Below are 13,939 nucleotides of genomic sequence, written 5' to 3' on the forward strand. Positions count from 1 at the left end.
GGGAGTGAGCAGAACCTAGTTTTCCAGGTATCGGGTATGACCTTCCTTGGCTACCGACCTGCTGATTTTCTCCAGGCAAAGGCTGCTGGGCTAATGCTACCCCCATTCAGCTATTACTTATCTCCACCTCCTTCCCCCCAGGTGATGAGATACGTGACCTGGAGATGGTGCCAGACTCCATGTTGCACTCATCCTCTGAGCGGCCAACCTTCATTGATCGGCTGGCCAACAGCCTCACCAAACGCAAGCGTTCCACCCCCCAGAAGTTCGTAGGTAAGAATCCTGTTGGAGAGAAGACATCAGCTTTAAGCCACAGCTCATCTAAATCTGAGCTCTGGTAGCCATTTGACCAGCTAGGTCTGGAGATTTGATTTGGAAAAGTGGTCTGGTAGTCTCTGGTGCTCAGACAACATCCCCAGAGAACAGGAGGGGAGTGAAGAGGGAGAAGGTACCTCAGGAGGGTGGAGGGTGGAGAGGGGTCAGTGTTGAGGGGTCTTGTGGTAGTTGTAAGAGGAAGGGGTCAGGGAGCTCAGGTTCTTCCAGGTTTTGAGAATAGCAAGGACTTCAGCCTGTGGGAACTGAGAGAATGACTCTTAGTGTCAGAGGGAGGAGGTGTGAGTGTGGGGTCCACCCATCTGGCCTTGATTGTTCACTCTCTAGCTTTATAAAGAGTAATGAAGGAAGTTTTAAAGATCAGTGGGCTGGGACTGAGTCCTTCCCTAAGATTATAGCCTGGAGTTGGGGAGTGGCCCCAAAGAGGACCTGACCTTGAGGGAAGTAAATGAGGGGTGGTAAATAATATTACAGCCATCCCCATGGTAAGAAAACAAAGAAGTAATCCTGGAGGAGCTTGGGAATTCTCCAAACCCAGCTCTGCTGAGGTCCTCTTCTCCACAGGTGAAAAGCAGATGCGTTTCAGCCTCTCAGACATCCCTTATGATGTGAACTCGGGTGGCTATGAGAAGGATGTGGAGTTGGTAGCACATCATGGCCTGGAGCCTGGCTTTGGAGGTTCTCTGGCCTTTGTGGGGGCAGAGCATCTGCGTCCCCTCCGCCTTCCACCTACCAATTGCATCTCAGAACTCACACCCGTCATCAGCTCTGTCTACACCCAGATGCAGCCCCTCCCCGGCCGACTGGAGCTTCCAGGGTCCCGAGAAGCAGGTGAGGGACCCGAGGACCTGGCCGATGGAGGTCCCCTCCTCTACCGGGCCCGAGGCCCCCTGACCGACCCTGGGGCATCCCCTAGCAATGGCTGCCAGGACTCCACAGATACAGAGAGCAACCACGAAGATCGGGTTGGGGGGGTGGTATCCCTCCCTCAGGGTCCCCCACCCCAGCCACCTCCCACCATTGTGGTGGGCCGGCCCAGTCCTGCCTACGCCAAAGAGGACCCCAAGCCGCAGGAGGGGTTACTACGGGGCACCCCAGGCCCCTCCAAGGAAGTGCTCCGGGTGGTGGGCGAGAGTGGTGAGCCCGTGAAGGCCTTCAAGTGTGAGCACTGCCGAATCCTTTTTCTGGACCATGTCATGTTCACCATCCACATGGGCTGCCATGGCTTCAGAGACCCTTTCGAGTGTAACATCTGTGGTTACCACAGCCAGGACCGGTACGAATTCTCTTCTCACATTGTCCGGGGGGAGCACAAGGTGGGCTAGCCACCTGCTGCCCTCCCCTCAGTCTGCCACTCCACTGCCCTGCCTACACGAGTCTAGCTCTGTCCCCACTACATCCCAAGGAGTTTTGCTCGGTAGCCCCCACCACTGGCTACCTGACTTCATACTTGACCCTGACCCCTCTTCACCTATTCTCCTCTACCCTGACTGATTTAAGCATTGTGATGAAACAGGCTTTTTTGCTTACATTTCTCCTTTTCCTCTTCTCCTCTCATCCCAGCATATTCAGAGTTATTTATTAATACAATTTGTGGATGTTTCTTTTGCTTTTTTCTCTTAACTTGTGTCAGTCGCTTGCCACTTCCCCCACCCTCCTGCCCACAGTCCCTTTCCACTTTAGACCTCATTTTTTTTTTCTTTGATCCAGCTTTCTCTAACAGCCCTAGGGGTAGGAAGCTCCTCCTAGTCCTAAGAGTTCTGAGCTTCTCGTGTTAATTCCTCACCTTTTGCTTTATCTGATTCTTCAGTTTTGATGCTGATAGCTCCCTCTGGCCCTCCGTTTGCTCTGTGGCATTATATCTCCTCTCTGGGACCCTCCAACCTGGTACTCCATACCTCTTGTGCCCTCTCACTTTAGGCAGCTTGCACTATGCTTGAAAAAATGAAGCTTTCCTCATTTGGAAGTAGGAGGGGCTGAAGAAATTCTCCCCAGGCACTGTGGGACTGAGGGTCCTCTTGATGTTCCCCTAGTAACATGAGTTCCCCAAAGCCCACATTCGGGAATCTCCCTCTGGGATGTGATCTATCTCTTCTCTCCTCAAACAACCCCCAACACAGCTACTCTCTTCAACCTCCTCGTCTACTCAGTGGTGGTTTTTCTCTCCTTGGAGTGCCCCAATTTTATATTCTCAGGGGCCAAGGCTAGGTTTGCAATCCTGTCTCTGACACGTTGGGAGCCACAGGTGCCTAATTGGGAACCAGGGCATGGGAAGGGGGTGGTTTAAAATTCTTCTCTTTCTCTTCCACCTCTAAACTTCTTCACTCTAGTGACCTTCCTAGGCTCTCAGGGGCTCCTACAGTCCTTGTCCTATGAGAAACTAGTGGGTTGCTGCCTGATGACAAGGGGCATCTCAACCCCTCAGTCATGCTGCCTTCTTCTTCTCCCCGCAACCCCCTGCAAGATTCACCCTCATTCCCAGGCTTCTGGGCCCTGTTCTTAAGATCAGTGGCAGGGAGAAAAGGGTGTCTCTTTTCTCTCTTCTAATTTTCAGTATAACCAAAAAATTATCCCAGGATGAGGAAGGGCATTTGCCCCTCACCTTATTCCATTCTTGTCCCGGCAAGAATGGGATGGGCACAACTGAACTGGGGGTCATCCTTTACCGCCCCCTTCTATACTCAGTTCCCAGATGTAGGGCAGGAGGGGGCACTTTCCTCCTGGCTACAGCAGAGACCCCCTGGCTTTTTGGGTAACCTAGTTAGTGAGAAGGGGGCAGGAGGAGATAGCTCTACTGCAAGTGGAGGTCTCTTTCTACAAGCGTTTTCTGCCCCCAGGCCACAGCTATCCCATTCTCTGCTTCCTTGAGATTCAAACCAAAGGCTGTTTTTCTATATTTAAAGAAAAAAAGAAAAAAAAGAAAGTAAAAACCAAACACAACACCTCACAAGTTGTAACGCTTGGTCCTCTCTCTCTCTCTCCTTTTCTCTTCCCTTCCATCTTTCTTTCCATATGTCCTTTCCTTATTGGCTCTTTTGCCTCCTACTTTTCTCACTCCCTATCAGGGATAATTTAGGGGGATGGTGAAGGGTTGGCTAAGGAACAGACCCTGGGATTGGGGCTCCAAAGGGCTCTAAGAAGAGTCTACCTTACCCTCTTATGGGAAGGGAGACCCTAGAAAAACTTCTCCTCTTTTTCCTCCTTTTTCTCCCCCATTATGTAGTCTCCCTGAGAGAACCAGATTGTCAGGAAGGGGCATTGTGGGTTGATTGTTCCTCCCAATGTAGCAATAAACAGATGCTGCCAAGGGCAGAGGATGGGGGAGTTAACTGGAAGGAGAGTGGTCTCTAGATAAGGGGAGAGTCTTCTCAACAGCACCCTAGGGAACTGGCTCCTTGTTTCAGGATGGCAGCAGAGCTGAGATTAATATCTAGGGTTCTCCTCAACTGTTCTGGTTATTGAGCCCCTTCCTGTTAAACTTAACCCTCACCACCTCTTCTGCGTCTGCTGTGTACTTGGTGACACCTCATAAGGACTAGTCCCTTCTGAGGTATCAGAGCCTTAGGGTGCCCCCATCCCCTCCCCCAGTCAGCTCTGGCACCTGTAACCTCCTGGAACATGAAGGACTATGCTCTGAGGCTATACTCTGAGCCCATGAGAGCAGAGACTGGAAGGGCAAGACCAGGTGCTAAGGAGGGGAGAGAAGGGCACTCTGTCTCTCTCCAGACCATCACTGCACTTTAACCAGGGTCTTAGGTACAAAATCCTACTTTCCAGAGCCTTCCAACTCTGGAACCTCAAACATCCTCATGCTCTCTCCCAGCTCCTTTTGCATAAAAAAAAAAAAAAAAAAAGTAAAGAAAAAGAAAAAAAAACCCACACTGAAACCCACATGGAGAAAAGAGGTGTTTTCCTTTTATACTGATATTCAAAACCAACACCACACACAAAAAATTTCTAAATAGACACTTTTCCAGACCTTTGTTTTTTTTGTGTCAGTGTCCAAGCTGTGGATGGGATTTTGTAATACTTCCAGCAGCTTCTTTCTTTGTGTACATAATATATATATATATTATATATATTTTTAATCAGAAGTTATGAAGAACAAAAAGAAAAAAAAATAAAACACAGAAGCAAGTGCAATACCACCTCTCTTCTCTTTCTCTCCCAGGGTTTCATTTGTAGCCTATGCTTGGTGTCTCCTTGGACCTTACCCTTTCACCTCCTCCTCTTCCTTTGGTTTCCTCCAACCCCCTTTTTTAAAGAGTTTTTCTCCTTTCTCAAGGGGAGTTAAACTAGCTTTTGAGACTTATTGCAAAGCATTTTGTATATGTAATATATTGTAAGTAAATATTTGTGTAACGGAGATATACTACTGTAAGTTTTGTACTGTACTGGCTGAAGGTCTGTTATAAATAAACATGAGTAATTTAACACCCTTGGTTGTTTTTGTAGACTTCCTTTGCTGTAACTTTCTGCTGGGAGGAAAGGGGGCCTCCTTGCTGTATATTGTACTAACTACTAAACGTTTTGAAGGTGAACAAGTCTAAGACTAAGAGGAAGCCAAATAAGAATGCTCAAATTGTTCCCACAGAAGAACAGATTTTTTGACCTACAGTGGGAAGTGGAGATTTTCCTACCAGGAGTGCTTCAGCACTCCTTGCCCAGCTTGCCTATCCGTCCAAAGTAGAGATTCATCAAACATTTGTAGAGTACCTACTATATGCAAAACACATTACATGCCTAGGGAGATACAAGTTACAATAACATGAGAGATTAAAACAATAGGATCTACCACTTCCTGAGCATCTCATAAATGCCAAGCGCTGTGCCAAGTATTCATTTAATAGTAGAAACCACCTACAAATAAATGATCCACCATTACTAGTGAAGAAATAAAAACCCAGAAGAGAATAAATAACTTGTCCGAGACTCATCAGCCAATAAATGTCAAAACCCAGATTTGAACCCAGGAGTGTGTAACTCCAAAGTCTGTGTCCATACCTGTATGCCAGGGAATGCAGCCACTGAAACTCCTAGGTTATAAAAATCCAAAGAAAAGCCAAGATAGGAACATTAACTTGATTCTTAAATCTTAACTATTTTCTGTCCCCTTCACACTGCACTTTTTTCTGTTTTATCTCACTGCCAATCCATACACTAACATCTGCCTTCTGTTTTCCATGAGACTATATTGAAGTGAAAATTGAAGACACTTCCATCTAAAGTCTATCATTTTCTGTGCCTCATTAAAACTAACAAATTCAAAATTGGGAGAGACCATGAATATAGTTGTTCTGAATCCAAAACAAAGTTAGAAAATAAATTTTAACCCCAATAAATTGGATTAGAGATTAAAAGAAACTGAAAGAAAAGAAAACAAAACACGATGGGTTTCTTTTGAGAGAAAGTAACTGGTGTTCAGACTCCAGAATGATTCATGAATGAATTGTGGATCTCCATCTGTACCATTTGGGTCTGAATTCTGGGAGGTCCACTTGACACTCTAATTTTTTTCATATTTGGAGACAACTGGGTGGTTGGCCCCCCATGGATAGCATTCCGGCTCAAAGCTGAAGACTTTCTGAAGACTCTTCAGAGGTAATTGGAACTTATATGAATGAAAGTATGTTTCAACCATAGGCCAAACTCATCACGGGAGTGATGAAATCACTTCAGTGGGGCTTGGTCAACATTTATTAAAGCAAAGTATAAAATAGAACATATCATTGCACCTTACGTCCTAAGGCAAGTACTGTTTCATGAAGTCTGTGTTTGCGTTTTGTAGGTTTGTGTATTTGTGTTTGTGTTTGTATTAAGTACCAACGTAAAATACATTTCTACTATGGGTGGAATCAAAATTGTTGAAGTTACTGTTCCAGACTATATACCAACATCCATTTTTTGTTGTTGTTAGGTGGGAGGCAGCATAGTGGAATGGAGCCAGGACACCACCTACTAACTCTGTGACTTTTCGGCAACCTCAGTTTTAACGGCTCTACACCTCAGTTTTTCAATCTGCCAAGTGAGGATAATAATAGTACCTCCCTTATAGGTTTGTTGAAGGTAAAATGAGTTAATATTTATAAAGCGCTTACTACAGCGCTTGACACTATGCTAACAGGATCCAGGGATTTTTTTTTTTAAGTGAATAAAAAACAGCCCTAACACCCACGTACTTCCCAACGGCCCTTCAAAGGGTTTTGTCCGTACTGGAAGGAAGAATTAACAAAACGTTTTGTTCCCCAACCCACTCCCGTCCTCCGTTTCTCAATCCCACACCAAGTACTATGACTGTCAGAGAAATAAGCCGAGAGCGTCCCCCGGTGGCGTAGCTCCGCTTTCGTTCTAAGTGGTCGCAGCCAAGGGCCTGCCACCTTCGCACTACAACTCCCATGCATCCCGCCAACTCTGACCTTTAATAGTACGGTTTGTGGTCTAGCCCCGGGCAATATCTGCGTATAGCGTCGCAAAAACCGGATAATTACAACGCCCAGAATTGCTTCCGGGATAGGGTGCCGTGGTGCTTGGTGGGAGACGTATAACCCTAATTTTCTTCCGCCAGCTGGTTAAATAGTCCCATGGTCACTGTCTGCCACGGATAACTAAGCTCGAGAAACGCCTTTCTACCCTAGATTGCAGCGTAAACGCGGGATAATAAAGAAAGTTTGAGTAAAGTGGGTGGCCGTTCTTGGTATGTGTCTCCTAAATAGTCTTCCTGCGTGAGCGGAGGGATTTCGTGCTATATAAAAGAGCCGGGCTGAGCTCGACGTCCTCTCTCGGGGTCTCGTTTCCAAGATGGTGAGTAGTGGCGCGTGGTGAGTGCGGGTGTCCTGGTGAGGACCGAGAAGAGCAGATCTGGGGGGGTTGGGGATTTCAAAACCTGGGCCATGGTGGGGAGGACACAGAGTGTGTATATTTGTTCCGAAATTGGAGGGATTTGCGGACGGACTGAAGGTCTCAGTGGAGCCTTTTTAGGGGCTGCCGGCGAGGATTGAAGCTAGTAGGAGGCTAAGGTTGGGAAAGTTGCGTTCCCTTTATAATAAAGACCTTCATTCTGATGCAGACCAAGAAAAGAAGGAACAATGGTCGTGCCAAAAAAGGCCGCGGCCACGTGCAGCCTATTCGCTGCACCAACTGTGCCCGTTGCGTCCCCAAGGATAAGGCCATTAAGAAGTTCGTTATCCGGAACATAGTAGAGGCCGCCGCGGTCAGGGACATTTCTGAAGCGAGTGTCTTCGACGGTGAGTGAGCTCTTGGTGCAGCCCTTCCCCACTTGCAGGCTCTTTTCGTCGGCGCGTTTCTGCCGCGTCCCAGGTACCTTCTATGCACATTTAGAACTGTTGACGGTTAACAGAGAACGGTATTTTTATTACGTATTGTTCTTTTTTTGTTTGTTTTTTGGGTTTTTTTTTCACCCTTGACTAGGCGGTGTCTTTTATAATAGTGCAGTCTTTGTGGGTCATCGTTTGTGGCTCTTTAGAGAGTGAGATTCTAATGTGATAAATGTAGCAACCTTCACGGATTGTTGAAGAACGTTTGAATACTTACGAAAATGTACAGACTAAGTCTTTTGAATAATGTTTCAAGAATGAAGGTAGTCTCATTTGGTCAAAGGTAGACTTTTTGTAGCAATAGGCTTCCTGTGGTTTTGGTCACTTTTTCTTACAACAAATTAGTCTTCCTAGGGAAGGAAAAGGGTCCCAAGGGACAGACAGTGGGATTGGTGCAACTGTTGAAGGAACTGGATTGATTCTCTGTTTATTACATGTAGGCTGTGGATTTGGTACCCATGATGACAAGAAGGGTTAGTGTAGGGGTCCGGGAGTGTTCATTTGTGAAAATGCAGGTGTGTTAAATTATCAGAAACTGAACAGTTGCTTTCCAAGTGCAACTTTGTAGCTATGCATGAGACACACTTAACTCTTTGTTTTTAACTGATAGAATGAAGGAGAGAACAAGTGCAAAGTGGGTATGATATCTACTGTTATGCCTCTTATTTTCTGTCTCTTAGCCTATGTGCTTCCCAAGCTGTATGTGAAACTGCATTACTGTGTGAGTTGTGCCATTCACAGCAAGGTAGTCAGGAATCGCTCTCGTGAAGCACGGAAGGACCGAACACCACCACCCAGATTTAGACCTGCGGTAAGTATCCTGAAAAAGATGTGGGAGGCAGAAGGGTGATGGACAGAAGATAACATGAAGATCCAGGGAATATCAAATTAAGCCCTAAGTAGGTATGGTAGATGTAAAACGTCTGCTTTTGAAGTCTCTTCTGAAGAAGAACTGTTAGAGTCCCTTTCCGGTGGAGTAATGTGAATGGTGCACACCTACCAGTTTCCTTGTATCTATGGCCCAAGTGCATTGTCAGTGCTGGGAGGGTAGTTGTCAAGTTCTTTGAGGGGATATTCTTTGATGTTTTTAAAATTTATTCTTTGTTTTTTTTCCTTCCCCAGGGTGCTGCCCCACGACCTCCACCAAAGCCTATGTAAAGAGTTAAGTCCTTAAGGATTGAAGAAAAACTGTTCTCTGGAAAAATAAAATAAAACAGAGATTGTACTTTATAAATAGCATGTTGAGTGTATCTGTTGTCAGAGTGGGAGTTGTATGTGTCACAAGTACTGTAATTACTTTCCATTCAAGTGTGGAGTGCTACATGGTCTTTTCATGGGGGAGAGAGTTTATCCATGTAAGTAAAACCTTAACTTGGTTTCTTTTGTATTTGTATCCTGGGCCTCCCCAACTTGCATAGCATTGTGGGGGGTGGGGGTAGGGTTAAAAGTACCCCTGGGTGTTAAGTCAATGCCACCATGCCTAGTGGATTAAGTTGGTGTCTTAAAAACGGGTGACGAGGGGTGCCCTGTCTAGGTGGCTCAGTCAGTGGCGTCTGACTCCATTTCGGCTCAGGTCATGATCTCGTGTTTCGTGAGTTTGAGCCCTGCATCAGGCTCAGCACTGCTGGTGCCGAGCCTACTTGGGATTCTCTCCCTGTTTTCCCCTCCCTTGTTCACAGGTGCTCACTCTCTTTCTCTCTCATAGGATAAGGAACTAGGAGGGTAAGGGAAAACTTGAGTGAGGAGTACATCAGGAGATGCTTTAGACTAAGGTTGTGTTTACCTCTAATGGGGGACATAAAGACTTTAACAGGAAGTACATAACTTGGATAGCTTTTCAGAGGACCTGTATTTCAGATCCTTTATAAAATCAACCTTTTTTGGGATTGGTCTGCTGCTGGGCTTGTTTTTGGCCAGGTTTCACCTTTCTATGGTGTATTTCTCTGTGGAGTAAAGATGTGCAGGATACCAGAAGCATTCCTGGGAACTTGTAGTCCCACAAGAGAAAAGAATTTCCATACAAAGTATGGAAGAAAGCTGTATTTTACTTTGTGTGTCAGTGGGTCGTTTTTTCTGGAGTTCAGAAATTAGAAAGTTACTAGCTATGAATATATATGTTTGAAAAATCCATTTGGGAGTGGGTTGATAATGACTGGTTTAGCTAGTTAGGTTATATGATTATTTTCTGCCTCAAACTGAACTAAACCTGTAGCTTGGAAGTTTTGATTAAAATAACACATTTTGGGCACCTGGCTGGCTCAGCCACTGGAGCATGCGACTCTTGATCTTGGGGTTGTGAATTCAAGCCCCACATTCATATGGAGATCACAAGTTTAATTGATTTATTTTGAGATGGCATGTGTAGAATGGTGAGAGAATCCCAGGCAAGCTCTGCACTGTCAGCACAGAGCCCAATGCAGGGCTCGAACTGTGAGATCATGACCTAAGCTGAAATCAAGAATGGGACACTTAACCAACTGAGCTACCCAGGCGCCCCACTTAGAAACCTTTCTTTTTTTTTAAGTTTTATTTTGAGAGCATGCCAGTAGGGAAAGGAGAGCCAAGAATCCCAAGCAGGCTCTGCACAGTGCAGATGCAAGGCTCAAACTCCCTGAAAGGTGAGATCATGACCAGAGCCAAAGAGTTGGATGTTTAACCCACTGAGCAATGCAGTGGCTTTTTTTAAGATTATATATTTCTTAATGTTAGTTTTGGGGGAAAGTTTGCACACAAGCTGAGAAGGGGCAGAGAGAAAATCTCAAGCAGGCTCTGTTCTGTCAGCAACAGAGCCTGATGCAAGGCTCAGACCCGTGACCCAAGCTAAAATCCAAGAGTCGCTCAACTGAGCCACCCAGACACCCTACTGTTTATATTTATTTAGCACACGCGTGATCAGGGGAGGAACAGAGAAGTGGGGAGAATTAGAAGCCAGCTCTGCACTGTCAGCACAGAGCTGGATGCAGGGCTCCAACCCAGAAACCAGGAGATCATGACCTAAGCTGAAATCAAGAGTCGGATACTTAATCAACTAAGCCACGCAGGCACCCCAGAGGTAACCCTGTTAATTGAATTCTTCAACTGGGGAAAAAACCCAGAAACTGCTGACTCCCAACTTTGCTCATGGTCAGCATACCAATGCATATGCTGAAATAGCAGTGGCAAATGCTGAATTTGTCAGAACAACGTAGATAAGAATATCTGCATCCTTTGGGGAGGCCCACGATACCGTCTGTTCTTTTGTTCCTGTAGGTCCTTTACACCAAAGGTAAACTTTAACTGGATAGAACACTGAGGTAAAAATGGATGCTAAACTGGTGCTCTAAAACCGTAGCTTGTCCAGTAATGCCAGGTTCAGATAGTAAATCAAAGCCATATAACTACTCCCAGGATTTTTCTTGAAATATGGATAGGCTCAGCCTTTTTTTTTTTTTTCAGAGTAGGTTTTAACTGAGTTTTGCAGAACTGGGAGTTTAAATGTTGATTTGTGCTTTTTTTTTTTTAAGATTTTATTTTATTTTTTTAATGTTTTAATGTTTATTCATTTTTGAGAGAGAGTGAGACAGAGCACGAGTGGGGGAGGGGCAGAGAGAGAGGGAGACACAGAATCTGAAACAGGCTCCAGGCTCTGAGCTGTCAGCACAGAGCCCGACACGGGACTCGAACTCACGGACTGTGTGATCATGACCCGAGCTGAAGTCAGATGCTCAACCGACTGAGCCACCCAGGCGCCCCTAAGATTTTATTTTTAAGTAATCTACAACAACTTGGGGCTCAAACCCACAACGCTTTAAAATTGAGAGTAACCTTGCCAAGCCATTTAGGTGCCCCTGATTTGTGCATTCTTGGTGCGTGTGTGCGCACACACGCGCGCACATGCATACATTCTTAAAAAGTATGAACCTGCGGCACCTGGCTAGCTCAGTCAGTACAGTGTGCAACTCTTGATCTTGGGGTTGAAAATCCAAGCTCCGTGTTGGAAGTATAGGTTACTTAAAATCTTAAAAAATACACAATGATCTGTCTCCAGGGATTGTACGTTCCAGAGCCTAACCGGACTATGAATAGGTTTAGCAATTTCTCTACTTGCAGATAATCTCAAATTCATTGAAATTTTGGAGTGCCAGAGATGACTGATAAAAAAGCTTTTCATGTGCTTCAGGCCCTACAATAGCCCCATTCCACCTCCCAACCCAACACCCGTTGCAAATAATTCAAATTCACGCCTTGTCTGGTGGACAATCAGGTTATCGCTCCCATGTATGGGAAAGATCACATGCTGTGCCACCAGAAGTGACCCACAAGTCAGCTTAAGGTTCTCCAGATGTTGACAGCAAAATGAACAGCCTGCTGTGCTTAAGCTATTGTGGACTAAAGTTGTAGCAGTTGGTTGCAAAAAAGGTGGTAGAGTCATCTGAGTCCCCACCTCCCACTCCCATCTAGTTTGAGTGGACTTATTTTTGAAGAAGAGAGAGTGTGAGCAAGGGAGGGGCAGAGAGAGACAAATCTGAAGCAGGCTACAGGCTCTGAGCTGTCAACACAGCCTGATGTGGGGTGTGAGATCATGACCTGAGCCAAAGTCAGTGCTTAACCAACTGAACCACCCAAGTGCCCCCCTAACACTTATGATGTATCCTCTAGTCTCCATTTGTAAAGTATTCAAGCCAGGTAGAGGTCTCTGGGATATTCCAGTCTTTGGTTCTTTTCTTTAGTTTATACATTTAGCTTATTCTTTCAGTAACTATTAGGTATAGAGGAGTGTCTACTTCATCTGCATCAACAAGCTAATAGGCTTGTCAAAGGAAGCTGAACCAGCGGATGAAAGAACAGGCTAGAATCTAGATTCACTCAGTAAATGTTACTTGCTGATATGCTTGGCACTTCGTTTCTCAGGCCAAGTCCCCCACATTAAACAGAGCTGTCTGGTTAAGAACCCAAGAGTGGACTCTTAGATGTGAATCTTCTGCTTCTAGCTCTGTGGCCTTGAATGAGTTACCTAACCTTTCCAATTTTCTTTTCTTTCTTTTTTTAAGTGGGCTCCATGCCCAACCCACAACCCTGAGATCAAGTCATAAGCTCTACCAACTGAGTGCCAGCCAGGCACTCCTCTCTAATTTTCTAGTTTTTAGGTGGCCATTTTTTTTATTATTATTAATTTATTTTGAGAGAGAGGAAGAGGGAGCATTCCAAGCAGGTTCTGACAGAGCCCAATGTGGGGCTCCAACACAGGAAAGGTGAGATCATAACCTGAGCCAAAACCAAAAGTCATGCTTAAAACCTGCTGAGCCACCCAGGCGCCCCCACGTGGTCATTCTTATTTCATAGTATTTTTGTGAGGCTTAAGTGATACAAAACATTTATTCAAGAAATACTGTGTTAAGTTTATTTATTTTTGAGAGCAAGAAAGTGTGAGTAGGGGAGGGGCAGTGAGAGAGGGAGAGGAAGAGAGAGAATCCCAAGCAGGCTCTACACTATTAGCGGAGACCTGACACAGAGCTCAAACTCCTGAATCATGAGACCATGACCTGAGCTGAAACCAAGTCAGAAAGAAATATTTTTTTAAAATGGAAAAAAAGGGAGCACCTGGGTGGCTCAGTTAAGGGTTTGACTTTGGCTCAGGTTATGATCTCACATTCGTGGGTTTGAGGCCTACATCAGGCTTTGTGCTGACAGTTCAGAGCCCGGAGCCTACTTCAGATTGTGTCTCTGTCTCTCTCTGCCCCTCCCCTGCTCACACTCTGTCTGTCTCTCTATCAAAAATAAAACATTAAAAACTTTTTTTAAAGAGGGAAAAAAAATATTGAGTATCTACTATGTGCCAGCCATCTAAGTTTTATATAAATGGCCTTATACTGATAAGGTTGATAGACAACATTTGATCAAAAAACTGAAGAAAGTGAAAGCAAGCCATTTGAATAAATGGGAAAGAGCTTACTAGCAGAGGGAATACCAAGTGTAAATGTCTTCAGGAAACTATGCCTGGCATGTCACAGAAAAAGCAAAGCAATCTGGCTATATTCAAGTGAACTAGGGGGAAGTGGTTTAGATATATAATACTTTATATGAAATCCTTAAGACCTTACTTGCTTTGGAATTGATTTTTACTTTAGAACAGTAATATAGAGCATATACTATTTAAATTTTTTTTTCAACGTTTATTTATTTTTGGGACAGAGAGAGACAGAGCATGAACGGGGGAGGGGCAGAGAGAGAGGGAGACACAGAATCGGAAACAGGCTCCAGGCTCCGAGCCATCAGCCCAGAGCCTGACGCGG

The 13,939-nt window shown here is 45.2% G+C and overlaps 2 protein-coding genes and 1 long non-coding RNA gene across 15 annotated transcripts in view; 2 read left to right on the forward strand and 1 right to left on the reverse strand.

Annotated features, from left to right (window-relative positions):
* IKZF4 (IKAROS family zinc finger 4) overlaps positions 1 to 4,771 on the forward strand; it is a 26,599-nt gene extending 21,828 nt beyond the window's left edge. For all 13 annotated transcript variants that reach the window (XM_047865822.1, XM_047865823.1, XM_047865829.1 and 10 more), the window contains 2 exons: positions 142 to 273; positions 898 to 4,771. In XM_047865822.1, coding sequence (XP_047721778.1) covers positions 142 to 273; positions 898 to 1,658 — 893 coding nt within the window. In that variant the 3' untranslated portion in view covers positions 1,659 to 4,771. The remainder of the gene's footprint in view (positions 1 to 141; positions 274 to 897) is intronic.
* The window catches only part of LOC125169927 (uncharacterized), a 14,186-nt gene extending 7,293 nt beyond the window's left edge, over positions 1 to 6,893 (reverse strand). Inside the window, exons 1-2 of the long non-coding RNA XR_007153842.1 lie at positions 6,750 to 6,893; positions 159 to 282 (exon numbers count right to left, since the gene is read on the reverse strand). This is a non-coding gene — a long non-coding RNA (uncharacterized LOC125169927). The remainder of the gene's footprint in view (positions 1 to 158; positions 283 to 6,749) is intronic.
* Positions 6,894 to 7,031: 138 nt separating this feature from the next.
* On the forward strand, positions 7,032 to 8,897 carry RPS26 (ribosomal protein S26). The gene is made up of 4 exons (XM_047865833.1): positions 7,032 to 7,134; positions 7,400 to 7,577; positions 8,348 to 8,478; positions 8,790 to 8,897. Exons 1-4 carry the CDS (start codon positions 7,132 to 7,134, stop codon positions 8,823 to 8,825), a joined length of 348 nt encoding a protein of 115 aa, XP_047721789.1. The 5' UTR covers positions 7,032 to 7,131; the 3' UTR covers positions 8,826 to 8,897.
* The last annotated feature ends 5,042 nt before the right edge of the window (positions 8,898 to 13,939 follow it).

Source organism: Prionailurus viverrinus, chromosome B4 (assembly GCF_022837055.1).
Source record: "Prionailurus viverrinus isolate Anna chromosome B4, UM_Priviv_1.0, whole genome shotgun sequence".
Classification (NCBI taxonomy): Eukaryota; Metazoa; Chordata; class Mammalia; order Carnivora; family Felidae; genus Prionailurus; species Prionailurus viverrinus.

Excerpts from the sequence above, each read along its gene's own strand:
- RPS26 (XM_047865833.1), top strand. Across the intron at positions 7,578-8,347 it reads TGAAGCGAGTGTCTTCGACG|CCTATGTGCTTCCCAAGCTG; the intron begins GTGAGTGAGCTC and ends TCTGTCTCTTAG. Across the intron at positions 8,479-8,789 it reads CACCCAGATTTAGACCTGCG|GGTGCTGCCCCACGACCTCC; the intron begins GTAAGTATCCTG and ends TTCCTTCCCCAG.